Genomic DNA, 22213 nt, shown 5'->3' on the forward strand with positions numbered 1-22213 from the left:
CACTGCCGGAGCCAGCATCTGCCATGCTGCCCTGCCGATGGCACCGAACCCGCATCATCGTCCAAACACATCCAGAGTTCACACACACGCGTGGTGGAGCGTTCTCCTTTGGTTTTACTATTGAATATCAGCTTTGAGTAAGAAATAGTGCTTCAAAAAAAAAATAAATGCCACTTGCCTTTTCTATCTATTATCTTCACAGTTATTTAGAGTTACCTCTGGGGGTTTTTTGGCAGTTTGTATTCAGGTATCACAAGCTCTTGGTGCAGAACCTGGATTCATTCATCTACAAAAACTGTTTTGATGACTTCTATGTCAAAAAAAAAAAAAAGTATTTTTATTTGCAGCTGCATTGTAGATGTGTCAAATGGCACAGAAGTCTTCTCTCTTTAACAAGTGAACTATATAATCATAATCAGAATAAAACGAAAGTAAAAATTAAAAACTACATTTATATAAAAAGATTCAATGACAGGAAATGTTCATTTTAACAATGTGCAATTTATCGGGGGTTTAGAAGAACAGGAAATGTAGATATACAATTCTTACCAATAGTGAAGGAGAGCTGAGTTTGGGACCATCTGTACAAACCCAGTATTTACAAGTCTATGGGACCTGATGAGATGCAGCTGAAGGAGCTAAATGGCTTGGCTGACCTCATTGCAAAACCACTATCATCTCTGAAAGATCATGCAGGTCAGGGAGTCCCAGACAAGTAGGAAATGGCTAATGTTATGTTCATCTACAGAAGAACAAAACGGAAGATCTGGGAAACTACATGCCAGTCAGGGTCACTTTTTTCCCTGAGCAAACTGTGGATTGAGCCCTCATGGAAGGAATTTCCAGGCAAATGGACAAGAAGGTGACTGAGAAAAGCCATATAGTTGGTGATAGCCTTCTGTGATGAAACAACTTGCTTGGTAGATGAGGGGAGAGCTGTGGAGAACACTGCCTTGATTTTAGCAAGGTGTTTGACAGCCTATCCTAAAACATCCTTGTTGACAAACTGGAAAATTATGGAATGAACAGATGGATCAGAAGATGGAAAACTATCTGAACTGCTGTGACCAGAAGTGATGTTTAATGGTCCGGAATCAAACTGGCAGCCACTCATAAGTGGAGTTGCTCAGGAGTCAATACTGGGTTCAACACTATCCAAAGTTTTACAAACAATATGGATGAACAAGTTTAAATACACCCTTGCTGAGACTGCAGATGACACCAAACTGGGAAGAAGCCACTATACAGATAGACCTCAACTGGCTGGAAGATTGGACCAACAAGAAGTGCATGAGATTTAAGAACAATAAGTTGAAAGCCCTACACCTGACAGAATAACCTCAAGCAGCAGTACAGGCTGGGGTCTGACTGGCTGGAAAGCAGTTCTGCTGAAAGGACCTGGGGGAAAGCAAGTTGAATGTGAGCCAGCAGTGTGTGGACTGTGTCACCAAGCACACAATCAGCAGTACCAGGGATGTGATTATTCCGCTGCTGTTGGCACCTGGAATATTGTGTCCAGTTTTGGTCCCCCTCGTTCAAGAACAGCATTGAAAAACTGGGGAGGGTCCAGTGGATGGCCACAAAGACGGTTAGAAGGCTGGAGAACGTGATATGAAGAAAGGTTGGAAGAACCAGGTTTTCTCAGCCCAAATAAATCTCGTGAGAGATCTAATCACAGTCTTCCAATACAAAAAAAAACAAAGTTACAGAGGAGATGGAGGTGCTCTCTTCACAAGGATACACAGTACCAGGATGAGAGGCAATGGATATGAGCTACTTCAGGAGAAATGATGTCTGGATACAAAAAAAAGCCTTTGCTGTGAGAACAATTAAGCATTGAAATAGGTTGGCCAGACACATGTTAGAATCTCCCTCACTAGAAATATTCAAGACTCATCTTGTCAGGGCCATAGAAGACTTAACTGAAGGCTCTGCTTTCAGCTGAAGGTTGAAACAGATGATGTACAGAACTGTCCTCCAACCCAGAATTTTCTGTAATTTCTATGTTTTCTACCACAGTACTGGCAAAGTAGCCTGTAAGCTATGCAAAAAAATCTAAGACAGATGAACAGCCACTGGAAGTACCATTGTAGGTAACTTAATGGAAAGTCACTTTTGCAGTTGGAAACCACCTTCCAGCATCCCCTGAAAAAACATGGCATTACCTGAGGGCAAGGCTGTGAAGACACCCAGTCTTCATAGAAATTCTGTCTGGAGAGATTCTCTTTTAATTCTTTTCACTCATTTTCATGTGGGGGGAAATTAGCCAAAATGGGCACCTGCTCATAAAATACTGGGAAGGCTGAAAAAGTCATCACTCATAAAGCTAGGAATAATACAATACAATAATCCCATAAATTTGGGATGTTCTGGTCAGTGATAAAGTATTGGCTGGTCACAGTAATTCTCACACTACACAGAGAAGAAGCTGTGCAAATTATTTGCCCTGTGTGAAGCTGAGTAGCAAGGTCACCTGTGTCTCGGTGTCCCAGCTTCTCTTCCAGCTGGGTGCATTCCTTCCCACACTCTCTTTGCTTGCAGAGTAGGTGATACCACATGCCCCTATGACACTGGAGAAATGTTATGTCAGACCTTTGTAGTTCTCACTTTTTGACTTTATACACAGACCCATTTCTTATCACAAGGTTACATGTTATTTACACTCCCAAATGGCCACTTCAGAATAATTTACTCAGAGTTTTGCACCATCTTGCCACACTACTGCAAGCTTCTTCACTGGTAATAACTACTGCATGCCCTTGCAGTTTCATTAAGTAACATATTTTAGGATTTGCTTCTCTGTCACAGGGGTCTTCTAGATGTACAAGAGACCCTTGACATACCTCTCACACATCTCTGTTGCTGTCAGTATCCACACTTGTGTTGTTATTCTACCTCTGTAACTGAGGAAACCAGTAGACCATTCCAGGAACATCCATTTATATCTATATCTATAAAGATATTCTACAATATCCTCAGTACAACACTATGTGAAGGTGTAGTCTTCTCACTTTCAACATTGCAAAGGTACGTTTAATGCTGTATGATTTACTAATGTAAATTTACGTTTGGAATAATTTTTGTACTTATTTGACTTGGGGCAATTCCACGGTAAAGTAATAAAAAGCTGTTTATTTGACAGAATAAAAATTTACTTTAAAATATTTTATTCAGGTGGGATTTGACTTAAAATGTTCTCTTAAGACACTCAAAGATCAGATTATAAATATATAAAAGCAGAACTATCCAGAGGGATCTGGATAAGCTCAAGGAGTGGGTCCATGTGAACCTCAAGAGGACCCTCAACTGGGACAAGTGCAGGGTCCTGCACGTGGGCCAGTGCAATCCTTGGTATCAGTAGAGGCTGAGGGATGAAGGAATTGAGGGCAGCCTTGTAGAGAAGGACTAGAGGGTAGTGGTGGATGAAAAGCTGGACATGATCCATCAATCTGGACTCGCAGCCCAGAAAGCCAACCATGTCCTGGGCTGCACCAAGAGAAGCGTGACCAGCAGGTCGAGGGAGGGGATTCTCCCCCTCTACTCCACTCTCATGAGACCCCCCCCGCAGCGCTGTGCCCAGCTCTGGGGCCCCAACATAAGAAGGAGATGGACCTGTTAGAGCGGGTCCAGAGGAGGCCATGAAGATGATCGTGGGGCTGGAGCACCTCCCTTATGCAAACAGGCTGAAATAGTTTGGGTTGTTCAGCCTGAAGAAGTGAAGGGTCCAAGGATACCTTACAGCGGCCTTCCAGTACTTACAGGGGGCTACAGGAATGATGGGGAGGGACTCTTTGTCAGGGAGTGTAGTGATAGGACAATGGCTAACGGGTTTAGATGGAAAGAGGGTAGATTTTGGTTAGATGTAAGGAAGAAATTTTTTACAGTGAGGGTGGTGAAACACTGGAACAGGTTCCCCAGAGAGGTTGTAGATGTCCCAACCCTGGAAACATTCACAACATCCTGAAGTGCCAGTTGAAAGGATGGAAGAGTTACTGTGGGAACTGGGGAAAGCGTGTTGGGTTTATTTCAGTTCGTGTGACTTGTAAACCTAAGCTTTGAGAAGCATGTATGGACAAACTGCTTATGCAGTGGGAAAGGGTCAAGGAGAATCACACTGCAATGACCTTTCCTGTCACACTTTGCATTTGGTGGCAAGCCACAGAGCTGGTCCAGAGCCTCTTCTACCAGTTCCAGTCCAAGTTGAGCCCCAGAGGCTGTTGCTACAGCAGTTTTACAATTACTGCTCAGAGTTTTGTTTTGCAGATATGGGTATCCAGATGTCAGGAACTGGTGAGTGTCTTCATCTCATGCATGAGCCCTGCCTACAGCTGGGCAAGTTCAAGGCAGGAATGATGTTGAAAACAATACTGGCTGCCCTCTCCTCATACAGGAAATCAGGTAATGATCAGGTTACTACCTGGTAGCCTTGCTTTCCTTTTAGCTTCTAGCTTTTAGAAGCTTTTAGTTTCTAGCCTTGTCCTTGGGAAATTAGAGTGTTTAAAACCTGATAAAGTTAAGGGAAATATAAGCTCATGATACAACAGAAGAAAAATTGATCTACATTTTAGCAAGCATGGAATTACAGCATTTCTTGACTAGTGAAACCCACAGCTAACAAGATATATTTTTCCATTATGGTTTCCAAAGACCAAAGTCAAAATAATAAGCAACAAGTCATTTTCCATTACTTTCAAGTAATTCTTTTTGCAAGATCTACTGATGTAAGTCAGCCATTCATATCATATGATTTGTCAATGATCTTCTTTCTGTCACATCTGAAGAAATCTGTTAAAATAGATCCCCCAATCCAGATCATACTTAAACATTGTCTCTTAGTTCCAGGGAGACTGCCTCCATCACTCATAGATGTCTGGGGGAGAGATGCCACTCTGACATCACTGTTTGTGGTGCAGGTGGTGGTTAGAATGCCCTTGGGGATGGTTTACTAATATCCCTTGAAGGCAAAATTTAGCCCAGTCTCAGAGCATGATTTGTGGTCTGCTGCAGTTATATGGACGGGTGGTTATTTATCCTCATCTCTGTTGGATTTAAGAGCAATTTGTGCTTTCCCAGCAGGCTGGATATTATATACTGCTTTAAAAGGATACTTGCAGAAACAGCATCTTTTGCGCAAGTAATGTTTTGTCTTTTGATTTGTGTTTTACAGCATCATTGCATAAAGGGAAATGATGATTTACATTCTGAAAGTACTCTCTGCCCTGGTGTCAGTTAAATTCATGCCAGTCAGAATCTTTCCAAATTAATCTTTCCACTAGAGAAATTGGCAGTAAGTTGTGCATGGGCATGTGATGCCTGATGGTGCACATCTCTGATGGAAACTTCAGCAGTTGATGGATGCTGAATGCCAGAGAAGTAGCTGCACCTAAATCATATGTATGAAAATGTAAGAGAAAGAACTAGGGCAATCTACCCTTTCTGATCCATTTCCCCCCAAGAGGCCTGAAAGGAGAGATCTACTCTTGGTCCTTTGGGCATTTTGAAGAACAGGGACAAGTCCTTCTCTGTTGTCTGCCAGCAGCCTCTACCTCCCTATGGCAGGGGGAAGAAAAGGGTTGCCAGCAGGAGCTTCTACTAGCTCTGCCTAGTCCTAAATAAAAGCTGCTAGATGACTTCAGTGCAAGGAGCAGCAGCACCCAAATGGCACCCAAACACACACATAAAAATGTCGATTTATGATTTTCAGCTCCAATACAGCAACCTAGTTATAGGCTGGAGTCCTAGCATGATAGGCACCTTCTGCTCCTCCTCCTCTCCTGCACACTGTGGTGTTCAACCTCATTGCAGGTTTTCAGCTGAGATATCCAAGTGAAGTCACCAGAGACACCAGCGTGGAAAATAGTCACCTCCAAGCGAAATTCACCCCAACTAAAATACTAAGGGTATTCATTTCCTTTCTGTTTCCAAGGTCTTTCTGCTTGAAATATTCCTCATATTTTATGAGGCAGAGTAAGTATTTCCCAATGGCATCCAGTCAAGACTGCTTGCACACTAGCATATAAACTCACATGTGAAACGAGTCAGTGAACTTCAGTTTCCTCTTCCTGCCCATCTCTGTGCAATGTAGGGTTGTGTAGTTAACCTGAGTCTTACCTAATACAAGAGGGGTATCATTTTGGCCTTGTGGTCCTGTATTTTTTAATTTAGCAAAGTACAGCTATCCTCATGCTAGTTTTGAACCCTTGCTTTGGGGCTTATAGCTGGGTTTTATTCAGCTGAAAGACAGCAAATATTTTTCTATTGCTATATGACCTCAGCTACAGAAATATGATGACAGACTTTGTGGTTGTTACTGAGTCATTTAGAATACAAATAAAAACTCCAGTAAGGCAAGACATGAGAATTCAGAATGAGACACTGCACAAAACCAATGGTCTATATGCTCTATTAATTTTGAACTCCAGCTGTGCAAATTTGGTTTGAGAATTCATCAAACAAACCTTAAGAAAACACTTTACAAATTAAAGCTTACTAATGGGTCTAGCTGAGCAATATTTTTCGGCTGAAATGTATTTTACAGAACAAAGAAAATTAAGTGCAGTAATGCTCTTATAATAATGCAGTAAAAACATATGATACATGATTCCCTCATGCAACACATCTTTAGTGGGAAGCCTGCAGGTTTTAGTTTTAGGTAGTGGACTATGGAGAGATGGGCAGGAACGGTATTTATTGGCCAGAGGGAGGAGGAGCTTAGTGGAACTGCTGCTTATCACAGAAGTCTCCCTCTACTACAATGAGGTATCTTTGTTTATACTCCTTTTTTTCCTACCCATAGAGATTCATTTTGAAGCTGATTTTTGGATGCCAAAGGAATTTGGTGTGTCAAGCAATAAATGGCAATGGGCTGGCAACAGGGGGGCTGCAGGGGTGGCCTCTGTGTGGGGGCTGCCCCATGCCAGACACAGCCACTTCCAGCTGGTTCCAGTGGGCTCACCGCTGGCCACAGCTGAGCCCATCACTGAGGCTGGTGGTGCCTTGGTAATACTACGTTCAAGAAAGGACAAAAAAAACACTGAGCAGACAGAGGATTTTTAAAAATGGTGGAAAACAGCAGTGCAAACACCAAAGTCAGAGAAGGAGGAGGAGGAGGTGCTCCAGGCACTGGAGCAGAGATGCACACTGAAGCCCGTGGCAGGACCAGAGCAGTTGGATATTGCTGAAGGAAGCTGCAGCCCATGGAGCGCCCACACTGGAGCAGAAGAAAGATGTGTGTCCTGGTTTGGGCTGGAATAGAGTTAGTATTTCTTTTTGGTAACTAGAATAGTGCTGTGTTTTGGATTCAGCATTGGGTTTGGTATGAGAAGAATGCTGATAGCACACTGATGTTTTCAGTTGTTGCTCAGAGACCAAGGACTCTCCGACTCCCCGTGTCTTGACCGTGCGCAGGTGCACAAGAAGCAGGGAGGGAGCACGGCCAGAGCACCAGACCCAAACCGGCCAATGAAATATTCCATAGCATGGAACATCATGCTCACTGTATAGAGGAGGGGTGGTCGGGAAGGGGCTCTCTCTCTCTCTCTCCCAGGATTGCGATTGCGGGATCTTGGTATTTTGGAATCGCTAGCTGGGAACGGGCTGGGAGTTGGTCAGTGGGTGGTGAGCAATTGCATTGTGCATTGACCGTTTATATTTTCTATTACTGTCATTGTTTTCATTTTATTACCATTATTATACTGTTTCTATCTCAGCCTGCGAGTCTCCCTTTACCCCCCTGATTCCCTCCCCCATTCCCAGGTCGGGGGGGAGGGTGGGTGAGCAGCTGCTGGGCGGTTGGCTGCTGACCAGACTCAAACCACGACAATGTGGGAAGAAAGGAGGAGCAGAGAGAAACTGCTATGGACTGACCATATACACACACACCCTTGCACCACTCGTCTTGCTGAAGGGACTGAGTGTGTCTGCAGTGGTAACAGGGGCAGGAGAAGAGGAGTCTGAAGTGAAAGAGTGAACTTAAGCATGCGAAAGGGAGAAGGAAAGGTATTGTTTTAATGCTTGTCTTTTTGTTTCTGACTCCCCAATTCAGTAACTGAATAACTATTTTAATTGTCAATAGATAATTTTCCCTAAGTCAAGTCTGTTTTTCCTGAAGCAGTAATTGGTAAATGATCTCCCTAACTTTATCTTGTCCCATGAGCTTTCTCATTTCTGTTCTTCATATTTTCCCCCCTCGCCCCATCCCACTGAGGGTGTGTGTGAGTGAGTGACTGGGTGGGAGTTGGGTTGTTACCCATGGCTATCCCACTACATATGGCTACTGCACTGGAATTAGCCTAAGAGGTGCCCCAAATAATTTTTTTGTGAGTCAGAGGTAGTGTCTGAACTTCCATACATAGGGATTATTTCTGGGGATGCCAGAACATCAGCAGGGAATATACTGCAGCAAAGTGAGTGCTTTGGGTCCATGTTGTAGTAAAATCTTAACTATTCTTTAAAACACATATCAACCCAAGAAAAGGAGTACTATAACATCTCTCACTTCTTTCACTTTTAAAAACTGTTGAAAAGGGGAAAAAAGGCAATACCAAAATAACAGATGACATAGAAAGGAACAAGAAGACAGGAAAGAAGAGATAGGGAAAGAAGAATGAATTAACTTGAAAGTGGAAAGGAGGGAACCTGTTACTGTAGTCTCTGGATTTGCAAAGCAAAGGTAGTGCTATGTTGAAGGAATGATAGTTGTACCAAACTAGGTGGGAAAAGAAAGATATTTTCATATTTAAAACTGTCCAAAAATGCTTTAAGGGCCGACTCCCTGCTCCTTGCAGGACTACCTGAAACTAAGTCATATCGTTCAGATGTTCCTTGAACTCTGAGTCCACTGATGGAAGTTCCTTTAACACATCAGTAGCAATAGGATGGATACACCAGCAAGCTCTTTCAAGGTCTTGCCTCCTACAGCCTCCCAATCAAGATTATAAGGTCCTCTTCAGGGTAGCAGCTTTGAGCCTGGGCCCGCACTCCAGAGCCCAGACTGCATGTGCAGAGATAAAAAAACGTTAAATACAACAGCAAATTTAAATTGCTAGCAAATCTCGGCAAGTATCCCTTGAATGTTGAAATTACAGCTCTCCAAATCAGTGCTCATTAAAGGCCCAGTTCCACACTAGTAGTAAAGCTTTCAGTACGTGACACGGGAACGAGGTATGTAGGAAGACAACAATGACCAGTGACTTCCCTTCTGTTCGACCCTCCCTGTAACTGTGTGGTTAGGTTGTAAGGACAAGAGGGAATGTGGCTGCATCTCACTGAGTCAGATCATTAAAACAGTCAGAACTGCCAGAGTCGTAAAAGTGGTTCTAGAGACAGTCTGCAGAGAGGCTCCACAGCACATTAATTTGCAATGACTTGGAAGTTCCTTTTGTTGCTACTGAAATCAAGAAAATGTTGCTGTTCTGGGATTTTCACTCATTCAGAGACACTAACAAAGTGAAAAAGAAAATTTCCTGTCAATGTTGAGACAGATTACACAAGACTACACAAGAATGTCAAACACTCTCTGAGATTATCCGCAATGCGGGATCTCCCCCTCTAACATATGGACTGCATGATTCCCTCCAGACAGGAGGAACACAAAGGCTGCAGATCGTAAAGATGGGTGAAAACCACCATATAATAGGCTCTGCATCAGTCTCTGGTTTCATACTGGTTGGGACAGTGTTGACTTCAGTAGTTACTTCAGTGATGGAGAAGACAAAACAGTTGATTGTCCTCATTTCCCACCCTCCCAGCCACCCCCCGCCTCACACACACACATATAATTCTTTATTAGATGGTTAATATTGGCAGTTAAGTGCTTATAGTTGTAATATTCACCACTGAAATCTGGAGTGCACTGTTAGTTGTTAACAATACTCTGCTGAGATCTATGCTGTAAGGTGTTTTTTTTTTAATTGGCTTCAATTCATACCAGTGAGTATCCTTTTCTGAAACTGTTTTATTATTGCAGCAGACAAATATTTGCTAATAATGACACTGCCTGTAAGAGAAAAGAATCAAAAGCAGAAGAACACAGACAAAACTCAGGAATATAAAAAAAAAGAGGATGTGATGGCTATACAAAAAGTGAATCTCAACAATAACTGCAGCCGACTATCTGGGACTGCCGGCAGAGGATTCCTAGGGCAATGGAATGGACACAGCAGCTTCAGAAGAGCAGCCTGCTCATAATACATCCTACACTAACTCAGCATCACAAGGAAATGATAAGACCAGAACTTCTGCAATTCTACTGTACCCCAGAACCATGAACAGTTTTCACAAATAGTAGAACTGCTGTTCAGAAATCAAAACTTACAAGACCCACAGTGCCTGCCTCACAACAGTGGATAAGCTGCAGTCTCACTTGGTCATTTTAGTACTAGTCATTTTGTACCATGAGAGGTTAGCACCTGTAATTTTACCTGGTCTGATTGTGGCTTGGTCCTACAAGGCCTGAAAGTCAGGTTTTCTTTGGTAACTACACTAATGAAAAAAAAAAAATTCTATTAGGATTAGGTACTTGCTGATATTAGAAGTAATTGCATATTAAGAGCATCTTAAGTAGCAGTGAGAAATTAACTAACCAAGTCTCCATTTTACAGTAGCACTGTAACTGTTACTGAAGACCATTAAATTATTTAAACATGCCTGTAAATGAATATTGAGATTTTATAAATGGCCAGAGCTGACGTGGCAACACATTTACTGTAACAGTGTTATACAGAATGTGCCTATACTGGAGAGTGACCCAGTCACCAACCATTCTGGATGTTTGCCAGCGGTCTGTAAATGCACTTGGATTTCCATAGGCAACTTAATTTGGCAATTCCTTAAACCAGATTCTTCTGAATCCTTTAGCTTTCCCTTTGCACACAAAACAATACTTGCCTCATAGACCAGATTTTCTTTCGGCTGAAATGCTGCCTTCAAGTGTTCCCACAAAGCTGCATTGGCAGGTCCCTTACATGGAAAAGAAATAAAAACTTTACATATTTTGTTCTACAGGAGTGAAGAATTAATTCCCTAAAACATGTATGAACTCATAACTGTAATTAGTGAAGCCAGAGGGTTGCTGAAATTACTTAATAAAAATAAGTTTAGTTAGTTGGGAGAGAAAGGTGAGAAGAATGAGGCAAAAAGCCTGACTTCTGGTTTAAAGGAGAAACATAGCTTTAACTATAGCTAAAAGGAACAAAAATAGGCACCAGAAGAGATGGGGAAGTAAGACTTTCTGAAGCCCATCCCCAAGTCTCAGCTAAAAGGCTCAGGGAGGCACCAAGCAAGTCCCAGGAGCTCACTGCAGATCTCCAAGGAACAGGGGAAGCAGAGGGCAGTACAGCTGCAGGAGGGATGACATGGCAAGGATTCAGTTAAAGCTAGCTTAGTGAAGTGAAAAAGGGGCAAAACAGAGGGAACGGTGTGCAAGAAAAGATGAGAAAAACTCACTTCATTAAACAAGCACACGACCTGCAAGTGACACTGTAAGACAACAGTTTGGTATTACAGGTCTCCATCCTCTAGGTCACAATTACTTTTATCGAATACATTGCCATAATGGATGTTTCTGTTGCAAAACTTGAGGATTTACATTTTATCTTGATGAAAATAACTTACTGCAAGCAAAGATCAGAATCTCAGCACAGTTTACGTAGGTCAGGGCAGAGCTCAGCCACCCCATAATGTAGGTGAGGAAGAATCTGATGTAAGGACAGGTTTCTCTCCTGGTAGTAAGACTGCTTAACCTTAGAGGTTGAATTTTGATTGCTTCAGAAGCCTAATGTCAATTTAGCCTAAGTTTATACTATGTCAGACCTTTGCATCATCAGGGAGGTGCTCGTCCCTGGCCTAAATCAGCAACTCGGTTCTGAGAGATTACCCTCCTCTCCGAGACAGCAAAATGACAGACAAATCAAACAGACTGTCAGTGTAAATTGCAGGTGGTATCACCTGGATTCTGCTTGTGAAAAATACAGGGCACATTATATCGGAGGTGGGAGACCGTAAAACAGTGTCTTTGCCTCAACTACAGAATACGCAAAGTCTTGGTCAGCAGATTTGTTTCAAGGGATTGGCAGGCTGCTGAGAAATTAACCTGCCCCTTTTGATTCGATTTTAAAGGCTTCGTCTTGAGAGTGAGATGTCTAATTGTCCAGAAAGAAAATAGCATCCCGGCTGAATCCTCACCTCCCTCGCTCTCTGCCACCCCCGATCCCAGGACTCGCTCACCACCCAAACTTTAGCTCTTCTCTGCAGGTCCATCCCTCTAGCACACCACACAGAGAAATCGAAAATTCTCTGTCCATCCCACCTGGGAAAGTCAAGTTATCCCACAGGATAACCTCCTGGGGAGCACTGCTTCCATCAGCAGCAGTGTCTGGATGTCCAGAGGGCAAACCTCGAGTTGGAAGCATTGTACTCATGACGACTCAGAGGGGCCTCATCTGCATGGCCTGGGAGGTACCTCCGCTTCCCAGGGGTTCAAACAAACTAAGGGCAAGGGGCAAAAAAGGGCCACAGACCTGTTGTATTTGAGAGCAATTTTTAATTAACGAATTCCACACAACTGTAAGTATAGTTAGTACCAAAGCCTTTGAATGAGTTTCTTTGCTAGAGACATCTAGCACTCCCAACTGGAGGCTTCTCCTTGCTTACCCTGCTCAAAAATTAGTGTCTTTCAATTGCAAAAGGCAAAACAAGTGTTTGAAAGATAACTGTGTTTTTCTAAGTTTGTGCTTATGGAACATAACATATGGATACTTCAATTACCTAATGTAATGACATTCTTGCTAACAAAAAAAGATTCCCTCCCCCAGTACCTGGAATGCAATACGTAAATATTTATAAAGGAAAAATATGCAAAGAAAGAGAAATAAAGTAGTCCCAATTACCCAAGCCATTTTCTTTCTAAGACATCAGATTTTGAAAATAAACTACACTTTTCTTTGACAGTATTGAGGGGCTTAACTTCAGTTCTTAGGGATACTTCATACACAATAAATTCACTCCTGCTCTGCTTCTACAGTTTGCTCCTGTACAGTAACCATAGAATTGTCCTAGTAAATGACTTTTACTTGTAATATTAACCTTGAAAAGAATCACAGAAAAAACCTTAATGTAAGTTTGTCATAAATATATCACAGAATTGAAAATGAGCATAAATGCATGCTTTATATAGCTTTTTAACAAGAACATTAGGTCTGAGTCCAAAACTCTTGGCTTTAACCAAAGTGATTTCAAATAGAACAAGTATATATAGAAAAAGAATCCTCTTTTCTTGTTAAAAAAGGAAAGGGTGTTCTCTTAAACAAAAGAACATGTGATTGCCTGGACACAGACCCAAGTTACAGTGGGGAGAGCTCAGGAAGATCCAAATTAAATGCTGCATTCATTAAGGATGATTTTAAAAGTTGATTGGAAGAGGTTCAGTCAGCCCATTTGGTCTGGTAATTCTAGAAACGTCAGTATAAAAAAAACCCCTACATTTTTGCTTTCTGCTGTACAGTGTCACACAATCACATGACTGAAAACATGTTGCCTGCAGAAATGGTAGACACCGATCACGCACGATTTGGTTGTATTATGTCAACACTGATTGCCGTGTCCAACCAGAGGTTCAACATCCTTCGGATACCGAGGTGCAGTCCTTCGCAGCTGTTTCACATATGTGAGCTTCGTCTGCCTCTACTGCCCAATGACACCCGAAGCCTTGGCTCTCTTGCTTTATAATGTTCGTTGAAGTCCAATCTAAAGCTAAGAAACCGAAGGCTTTCGTCAGAACTGGTTGTCAGCAGGACCAAGAACTGCTGGACGATTCCCTGAAGGAGAAAGAAAAACCCAAGAGACAGTTAAGACAAAATCGCTGGTGTGTTTTGTACAGGGATGCCAGGTGGTGCTCAGGCCTGGCAAGGAGGCAGAAGAAATCCAAGAAAGGGCAAGCACAAGTGTTTATGCCCAGTTGTTAGCAAAACACTTATGCTGGATTCATTCTTTCTGCGAAAACCCAGAACTTCATTTTATCTTCAAATGTCTGCCATGCACATCAGAGTCTCCCGTGCAAACAGCTCGGTGTTTTAAACCATCCCTCCCTCCCCCTGCCCTGCTGTCCCCCTCCATCTGTCTGAAGGCTCCCAGGCTGCAGGGGAGCTGCCCCCCCCCACCGCCCCGGCCCTCCAGGGCAGCCCCACCATGACTGGGACACTCTTCAGGACCCAACCCGGGACAAGAGGAGACCTCACCTTGTTTCCACGTTATACGTACAACGCAGGCCAGGCCAGCGTTACACCACTGCTTGCTTCAAAAATATGTATTTGATGTAGGTTATACAGCAGCAAGTGGCTCCCCAGCAGAGCGGAGTACCTGCCCAGTAGGGCAGTCAGTGCTGCTGGCCCAGACAGCTTCTAGCAATTTGGAGCAAAACCCAACTATGGTCTAATAATTGTTAATAGCTCTTAAAAAATTTGGCCCAACTTTTCCCAGGGAGGGAAAAGTGCAGTGTTTGGACCTAAATGGCAAATTTCTCACAGATTTAAAGTCCCCGTGTAAAAGTCCAGGATCACTACAGCCTCCAGCAAGGGTCACTGGCATTTTTTATCTCGGGACACTGTTATTTTTATCATTAGACCTGAACATGAAGCTGAGCTCCTTTTGACAATGCAGCAGTTCATTCAGTGAGGCCATAGCTTAGCCAGGTAGCAAGTGGAATTCTTAATGATAGAAAAAGCTACAATATAATTAAAAATGCATGGCTCTTATGATCCTCAACCTTATCTTAGAAAGCCATAGTACATAAACAGCACACATTAATGCAGAAGTTATACTTCATCTGCACTTTGAATCAGAACTCATAATTCATATAAAAACCCCAAAGGATCCCAGACTAGGAGGCCAGAGCTGAAAATGCGTCATTTGCAATTCTCCGCTGTCCTCTAAAGGCTGTTTCAGGAATTTCAGCCTAGGAGTTTGAACAGCAAATTGCTCCTGCTCTGTGTCCATGTGCTAGAGCACAGGCCAGAAGGTGGAAGGAAAGTGGGAGGTCAATGCAGAGCTTCAGCTGGAGCTCTGCAAGCCACTACGAGAGAGGGGTCCGACCCGAGGCAGAGAGACCACACCTGTGAGGTGTGTGACACCTCTGTGAGGTGTGTGACACCACACCAGCAGCATCACTGTCTCTGGCAAGGGATGGGATCAGCAAGATTTCCACTGTTCTGCATCCTGATACCGTTCGTTCTGCCGGAGAGGCTTGGAAGTCCCTTAGCACGTCCCAGTGTCTGCTGCCAATAGAAACGTGCATCCAAATCAGCTAGCCAGGATGAACTTAAAAATTTTATCTTGTTTGGTACCTACGTACATCTTTGTAGGTGCTCTTGAGGAGCTCTTTATTTATAACAGAGAAAGGTCAAGCCTTAAAATAAGCCCACAATTATATAATTGCCCATTAAGAAACCCTATAGTTTAAGTCACGAGTGCCTGTAAACTTCTTCTACACAGCTATTTCTTCTGAGTCACTTACAGTATTGCCCTTTAACAGTCTTAATTAAGGAAACGGTAACATTTATTCTTTTCTTATACTTCTTGGCTACCATCCAATTATTCATTTTGTAATTGTTTCCTATTCTGTTATTAATGTGAGGTTTGCTCTTTTGGTCTGCAGGAGCCTTGGTTTCTTTTACTTTCCAAAATTTTTGCCTGTGAAATATTAGAACCTGTGTACACATTCTAACTCTAGGGTAAGTCTGGATCTGACAGGTACCATTCATCTGCTGCTCCACAGCTGCTTTGCTGCTTTTCCCCCAGAAAATGGGACATTTTACAGGTAAAGGTGTCTCTTCATGATGCTAAAACTAATTTTTGCCTGTTTCTTTGGTGTCCCCTGAAGACTTTTTGAAAATGTACGTCTGTTTCTTTTGCCCGCAGGAGCTTTCAGAGTAGACCTAATAAACTAAATGCTCCTGTGGGCAATGAGGTAACCTGGATCATGGAAATATGAAAGACCTGGAGTATATTGCTTATAAAGACTGTACCAAATAGAGCTAGAGTACAAAGGCAATCTGAGTACAGGATTCTTCAGCATCTGGATGCTATTAGGAGGGTGTTCTGGGAAATTCAAAGGGGTTTTTTATATGATACCATGGTTATGACGATTTGTTCATTTATGGCTTTCTAAAGGATCCCCCTTTCCTGCAAGTCTTGACTGAATTCATCTGTCAAGAGCTACATTTATAATAAACTCTCCTTCCTAATTGTATCAAGGATCCCAGAACTACCCTAGGCATTTGAAAGGGAGAAATGAGGCTGATGGGGAGGGAAACCAAGGTGAAAGGGAAGCTGCGACAAGACTTATTTTCAGAATGTATCCATCTTCTTTCTTTGTCAGTCTTCTTGAAAACAAGAATGATGAGGGGTTTAGGAAGTAAACTCGCTAAGCATTTCCTCCTCAGTTGTTTTGGGGTACACTGATTTCCCATTGTTCTTGTAGCTAAGTTGCAAATGGCTTTTGTAGAAACAGCACTTGTTTTGCCTGGTAGTGCTTATGAAACCCATTTTCTGTAGCGTTTCAATGCTCTATCTTGCACTTTGGAGAAAAATGCTGCTGGTTCATCCACTCTGTTGTAGCTGGGAAATCTGTATCATACCTTTTTCCTTAGCAAATAAAACGACATAATAATTATATTCTTATTGGTCTACTAGCACTTTTCTTCATTATGTGCATGCATTATGTACACACATATATATATGTACATAAAGTGTATAAATTTATATTGTATTAGTTTCTTTTACAGGATAATTGACAAAATACTTTGGTTTATTTATGGACGTTTTAATAACCTGGTTCATAGCTGTCAAAAATATAATCTGTTTTTGTCTTAAACTTTGGTCATATTAATAAATTCACAATAAGTGGGAATTCTCCTGCTTTTCTCATTTATCAAATATGATTTTTATCCCACATTTTATGTTCTCTTTATGCTTTCTGTTCTCCACTACACAGTGCAATTTTACTCCTCTCTGTCTGATGGTTCAATTTCTTGTTTTCTAGATAATTTTGTTTTCTTAATTTTCTGCCTGTTATAATATGATCTAATTCTTATTTTTACCCACCAGGCTATTAAAGGAAAGTTCCCATGTCTTGGGTTTGTCTAGGATAGGGTTAATTTTCACAAGAAGCTGGGAGGGGGCACAGCCAGGACAGGTGACCTGAACCAGGCAGGAGGTTATTCCAGACATTTGGACATCATGCCCAGTATGTAACTGGGGGAGCTGGCTGGAGGCAGGGGGATGATCGTGGCTCAAAAGGGGCTGAGTGGTACTGAGTGGTGAGAAATTGCATTGTGCATCACTTGCTTTATATATTTGTTTTATTAGTATTGTTGTTGTTAGCATTTTCTTCTCTTGTTGTTCTGGTAATCTGTCCTTATCTCAAACCATGGGTTTTTGTTTTGTTTTTGTTTTATTTTTTTTTCTTTCTGATTCTCCTCCCCATCCCACCCTGGTGGGGGGAAGAGTGAATGAGAGGGTCCATGGTGTTTTGTTGCTGGCTGGGCCTAAACCACGTCATCCCACTTGCCTTTTTAATTGCTGTTGTGAGCCTGTCTGTAATTTCCCCCATTCTTTACACCTTTCAGCACCGTCCATTAGAAACAAGAGTAAGACTGATGTGCTGGGTTTGTGCGTGTGGTGGGGGGGTTTGGTAGCAGAAGATGGTTACAGAGGTGGCCCCCAGAGGCAGGCTGTCCCCCTGCAGCTCGTGGAGGTCACTGGTGGAGCAGGTGTTCACCTGCAGCCCATGGAGGACCCTACAGTGGAGCAGGTGGCTGCACCTGAAGAAGGCTGGGACTCTGTGGGAAGCCCACACTGGAGCCATTCATTCATCTCTGGAAGGACTATGGCACGTGGGAGGGACCCACGTTGGAGCAGTTCATGAAGAGTTGCAGCCCAGGGGAAAGACTCATGTCAGAGAAAGTTCACGGAGAAGTCTCCCATGAGAGGGACCCCACGCTGGAGCAGGGGAAGGGTGTGAGGAGTGCTCCCCGTGAGGAGGAAGGAGCGGCAGAAACAACATGTGATGAACTGACCACAACCCCCATCCCCTGCCCCTCTGGGCCACTGAGGGTGAGAAGGTAGAGAAATCAGGAGCAAAGCTGAGCCCAGGAAGAAGGGAAGGGGTGGGGGGAAGGTGTTTTCAAGATGTGGTTATATTTCGCACTGTCCTACTCTGTCTGTTAAGTGTTGTTAGTGTTTGAATTAAATTAATGTTCTTTTTCTTCCCGTAACGAGTGTGTCTTTTGCCTGTGACTGCAACAGGTGAGTCATCCCTCCCTGTCCTTATCTTGATTCTGAGACTTTTGTTGGTTTTCTTCCTTCCCATTGCTGAGGGGGAAGGGGTGAGCAAGGGGCTGCGTGGTGCTCAGTTGCACTCTGGGCTCAAACCAGTACAAATACTTTCTTTTGAGGAGTGGATGAAGTGCCCTGTTAGAAAGCAAACCTGAAGACTCTGGGTTTTTTCTGTCTCTTGGCTATTTTTGGAAAAACTTTAAATGGTGATGAAATGGCCTTGGCTAATTTTGGGAATGTTCCCATTGTAGAAGTGAGAGGGGTCCTAGATGCCCAAATACCTTGGTTTTGTGGCATATATCACAAATGCAAATAATTGGTTTTCATTCTCTGTGGCACCAGAAGATTTCATATACAGGGTAATCACCTTGCGACAGTTTTTTCCTATCATATCTTTTAATATTCAGACTGGTGGTAACAATCACACCAACTGCAGGTTCCATACTTTCATGTTTAGCTAACTTAATTGCTGTTCTGATGACTTCTGGAGGAAAACATTTAACAGAATTTGTTCTGCAAGGAGCTGAAGTAAATTAACTGTGCAGTGATAGAAATTTCACCTCCTACACTCCTCAGATTGTTCTTGGTGTGTTTTTCTTTCTCTACTCTTTCCTGAGCATCTCTCTGGTCACCATTTGCTGTCTTTCAGGATCTCTGCTCTCTTCTCCTCTGCCCTTCCCTCCTTTTGTGAGCGACTATCTGTCACCTTGGTTTCTTTAACTTCCCTGACCTCTGTATTCTCTGTACTTTCACCTGCGCTTATTTCCACTGATGTGGCAATCAGGTTTTGGCAGAATGATTTTTGTAAGAATATACAATATTGAATAGTTAAAGTGTATTAGCAAAAAGCTAACTTCGGAACAAAGAGAAGGAAAATAAATTCTGACTGAGGCAACTTTGCTGCTTTTCTGGTGAAAGAGAGTTAAATATCTGTCCTGGGTTTGAGTGAGTGGTGGGGTTTTTTTGGTAGCAGAGGAGGGAGCTACAGGGCTAGCCCCTGTGAGAAGCTTCTCGAAGTTCCCCCAGCTCTAAGTCAGCTCCACCTCTGCACCAAGGCTGAGCCAAACAGTGGCGCCTCTGCGATAACGTATTTAAGAAAGGACCTGCTGAGGAGGAGTCAGGCTTGTGAGGAGGAGTTGCTGCAGCTGCATGAACACCAAGGTCAGTGGAGGATCGTAGGAAGAAAGGAGGGGGGAGGTGTGCCGGAGCAGAGACCCCCCTGTACCCTGTGGGGAGACGGCAGGGCGGCCCCCCCCTGCCACCCATGGAGAGCTACGGTGGAGCAGACACTGACTTATGGCCTGTGAGGGGCTTTGTATGGCTGACCAAGGTGACTGTGCCCAAAGAAGGCCTGGATCTTGTGGGAAAGTAGCCCCTCCTGTTGTAGCTGCAGCCCGTGGGAGGACTCCAGTTGGAGAAAGTTTGTGGAGGACTGTCTCCTGTGAGGGGGGGACCACGCTGGAGCAGGGGGAAGCAGTTCCAGAAGTTCCACACCCTCCCAAAATGGAAGCAGTGGCAGCACTGACTGCACCCGCCATTCCCTGCCCCTGCACCACTGGGGGAGGAGGTAGAGATATCGGGAGCAGAGCTGAGCCCAGGAAGAAGGGAGGGGTGGGGGGAAGGTGTTCTCAAGGTGTGGCAATGCTTCTCACTGTCCTACTCTGTTATGTGTTGTTGTTAGTGTCTGTAATAAATGTATGTTCTTTTTTTCTTCCCCTAACAAGTCTGCCTTTCGCACATGACCTTAATGGGATATTTGCACCTCCCTGCCCTATCTCAAATCCCAAGCCTGGCTTATTTGTCCCTTCTCAATGCTGGGAGGGAAGGGAGGAGTGAGTTGCCATGTGATGCTCAGTTGCTCTCTGAGCTCAAACCACAACAGTATCAAGTTAACCTTACGAGTGATTTTGATGCCTTAAAGACTGCATTTCTCCAAGCTAACATAAAGTAGTTAGAATACTACATTAGCCTGGTTTAATACTTCAGAGAGACCAAGTGGTTCATACATTAAATTAGTAGTATTCCCTGTCAACGTAAAACTAATTAAATTTAAAATTGTGGTTCAGCCAGCCCTCAGAGTTATATATGACCAGTTAAATCAGTAGCTGCAGAAACTTTTCACTCACTTGGAACACTTGTAGATTAAGGAAGAGAATATCTAACTTGTGACTGTTTATTGTTACCCTTGGCACTGGAAATAATCTTGGGCTGTTAAATTGGGCAGAGCAGGTGACAGTTACAATGACATTCTAGAAACCATACAAAATTATTTGCTCTGATTTCTGAAACAGTAAGTTCTTGTATCTGTCCCTGCTCTACTTACAAATGTTTGCATGTCTCTTGCAGATCTCCCAATTCTTTTTTTCCTCTCTAATTAGTAGAATCTTATTAGAGGTTAAAGTGATATTTGAGGTTTCAAGTAGCCAAAAGATGATTTCCAAAATGAATTAGGCATTTCCAAGAAGTCTCTGAGCACCTTTACATGTGTGTGAAATATGCTTTGTTGCCTCTGAGGATGCTTATTTGGGTGAAAATTGAAATGAGTAGAAGAGTGTACACATGTACCTGGTTTGTAAGGTCACCATTAGGAAACAGTCATGAAATGTGACAGAGAACTCTAGTTTTAACTTTAGCTTCAATTTTCTGTCCAGATACCTCCCTCTTTTTTTCTATCATTCATTATCTTTCAACCCTTAATATGTTTAAAAATTTACATGTGCACTTGAAGAGTGTCCTTAATACTAAAAATCATTGTTAGATGTGGCATACTGGAAGTTACAGCTTCACACTGACCGAAGATAATTGGCCACTGTTGATAGAAATGCTATTTTAAAGGGTTGAAAAAGCTTTTGTCCATAAAATGGTCATCTTACATATGTGACAGGAGGAAGACAGAATCCTTCCACAACTAATTTTAACAAAATAAATCATGTAGATTTAGGTCTTTTTATAAGGAAAAGTATCCTCCTATATAGAGTTGAGAGACCTTGGCATTTGTTCACTGCATCCGGTATCAGAGAAGAAAATCCACAGGGCCTTGAGTGAAAAATAGAAACATTAAAATAAAACTAGATTATGATTATACTCTATTCTTGATCTCCTACCCTAAACCTCTAACTAATTCCCTGAAAAATAGAATATATCATGGGCTTTGTTTCCTAGTAGATGTTTCTAAGATACTAAATTGGACCTTACTTGTCGTGGTTTAACCTCAGCCAGCAACTAAGTACCACGCAGCTGCTCGCTCACTCCTCTCCCACCAGTGTGGTGTGGAGGAGAATTGGAAAGAAAATGAAAACTCGTGGGTTGAGATAGGAACAGTTTAATAACTGAAATAAAACAGAATAAAATAAAATAGAATAAAATTAAAATAAATTAAAATAGAAATAAAATAAAAATGAAATTTAAATAACAAAATAAAATAAAATAAAATAAAATAAAACTAAACTAAAATTAAATAGAATAAAGATTAAATCCCCAACACAGTGTACCATCTACTAGGGAGAAAATTAACTCTAGCCCAGCCAAAACCAGGACAGTACTGTACCTGAGGCAGTCAAGCTGTTGTAACTTACAGAGGGAGATTAAGTTTTCAGGTTTTTTTTTTTTTAACTTTCTCTTCTTCAGAATTCATATTGGTTAAGATATAATTTCCATGTCAGTTACCAGAACAAATATTCTTTCTGGTTTAAAAGAATAAGACTAAGACACAAATACATTAAAAGAACTGTAAAGTATTTATGATATTGGTAGCACTGCATGGATAGCTCTTCATCCCAAAAGAGTTTTGCGCATTGTATGACATCCTAAGGTGGGTGATAATTTTATCCTGTTTCTGCTTTTTGCTGCAGTTTGTCAGAAATTTCTTTAGGCCTTGGCAACT

At 42.4% G+C, this 22213-nt stretch overlaps 1 protein-coding gene across 1 annotated transcript in view; it reads right to left on the bottom strand.

Moving 5' to 3' along the window:
- Positions 1–13502: 13502 nt before the first annotated feature.
- TUBGCP3 (tubulin gamma complex associated protein 3) overlaps positions 13503–22213 on the bottom strand; it is a 68781-nt gene continuing 60070 nt past the window's right edge. The window contains exon 22 of the mRNA XM_042806094.1: positions 13503–13814. Within this exon, the coding sequence (XP_042662028.1) occupies positions 13656–13814 (159 nt within the window). The 3' untranslated portion in view covers positions 13503–13655. The remainder of the gene's footprint in view (positions 13815–22213) is intronic.

The sequence above is a fragment of the Tyto alba genome, unplaced genomic scaffold (assembly GCF_018691265.1).
Source record: "Tyto alba isolate M040663 unplaced genomic scaffold, T.alba_DEE_v4.0 Super-Scaffold_45, whole genome shotgun sequence".
NCBI lineage: Eukaryota > Metazoa > Chordata > Aves > Strigiformes > Tytonidae > Tyto > Tyto alba.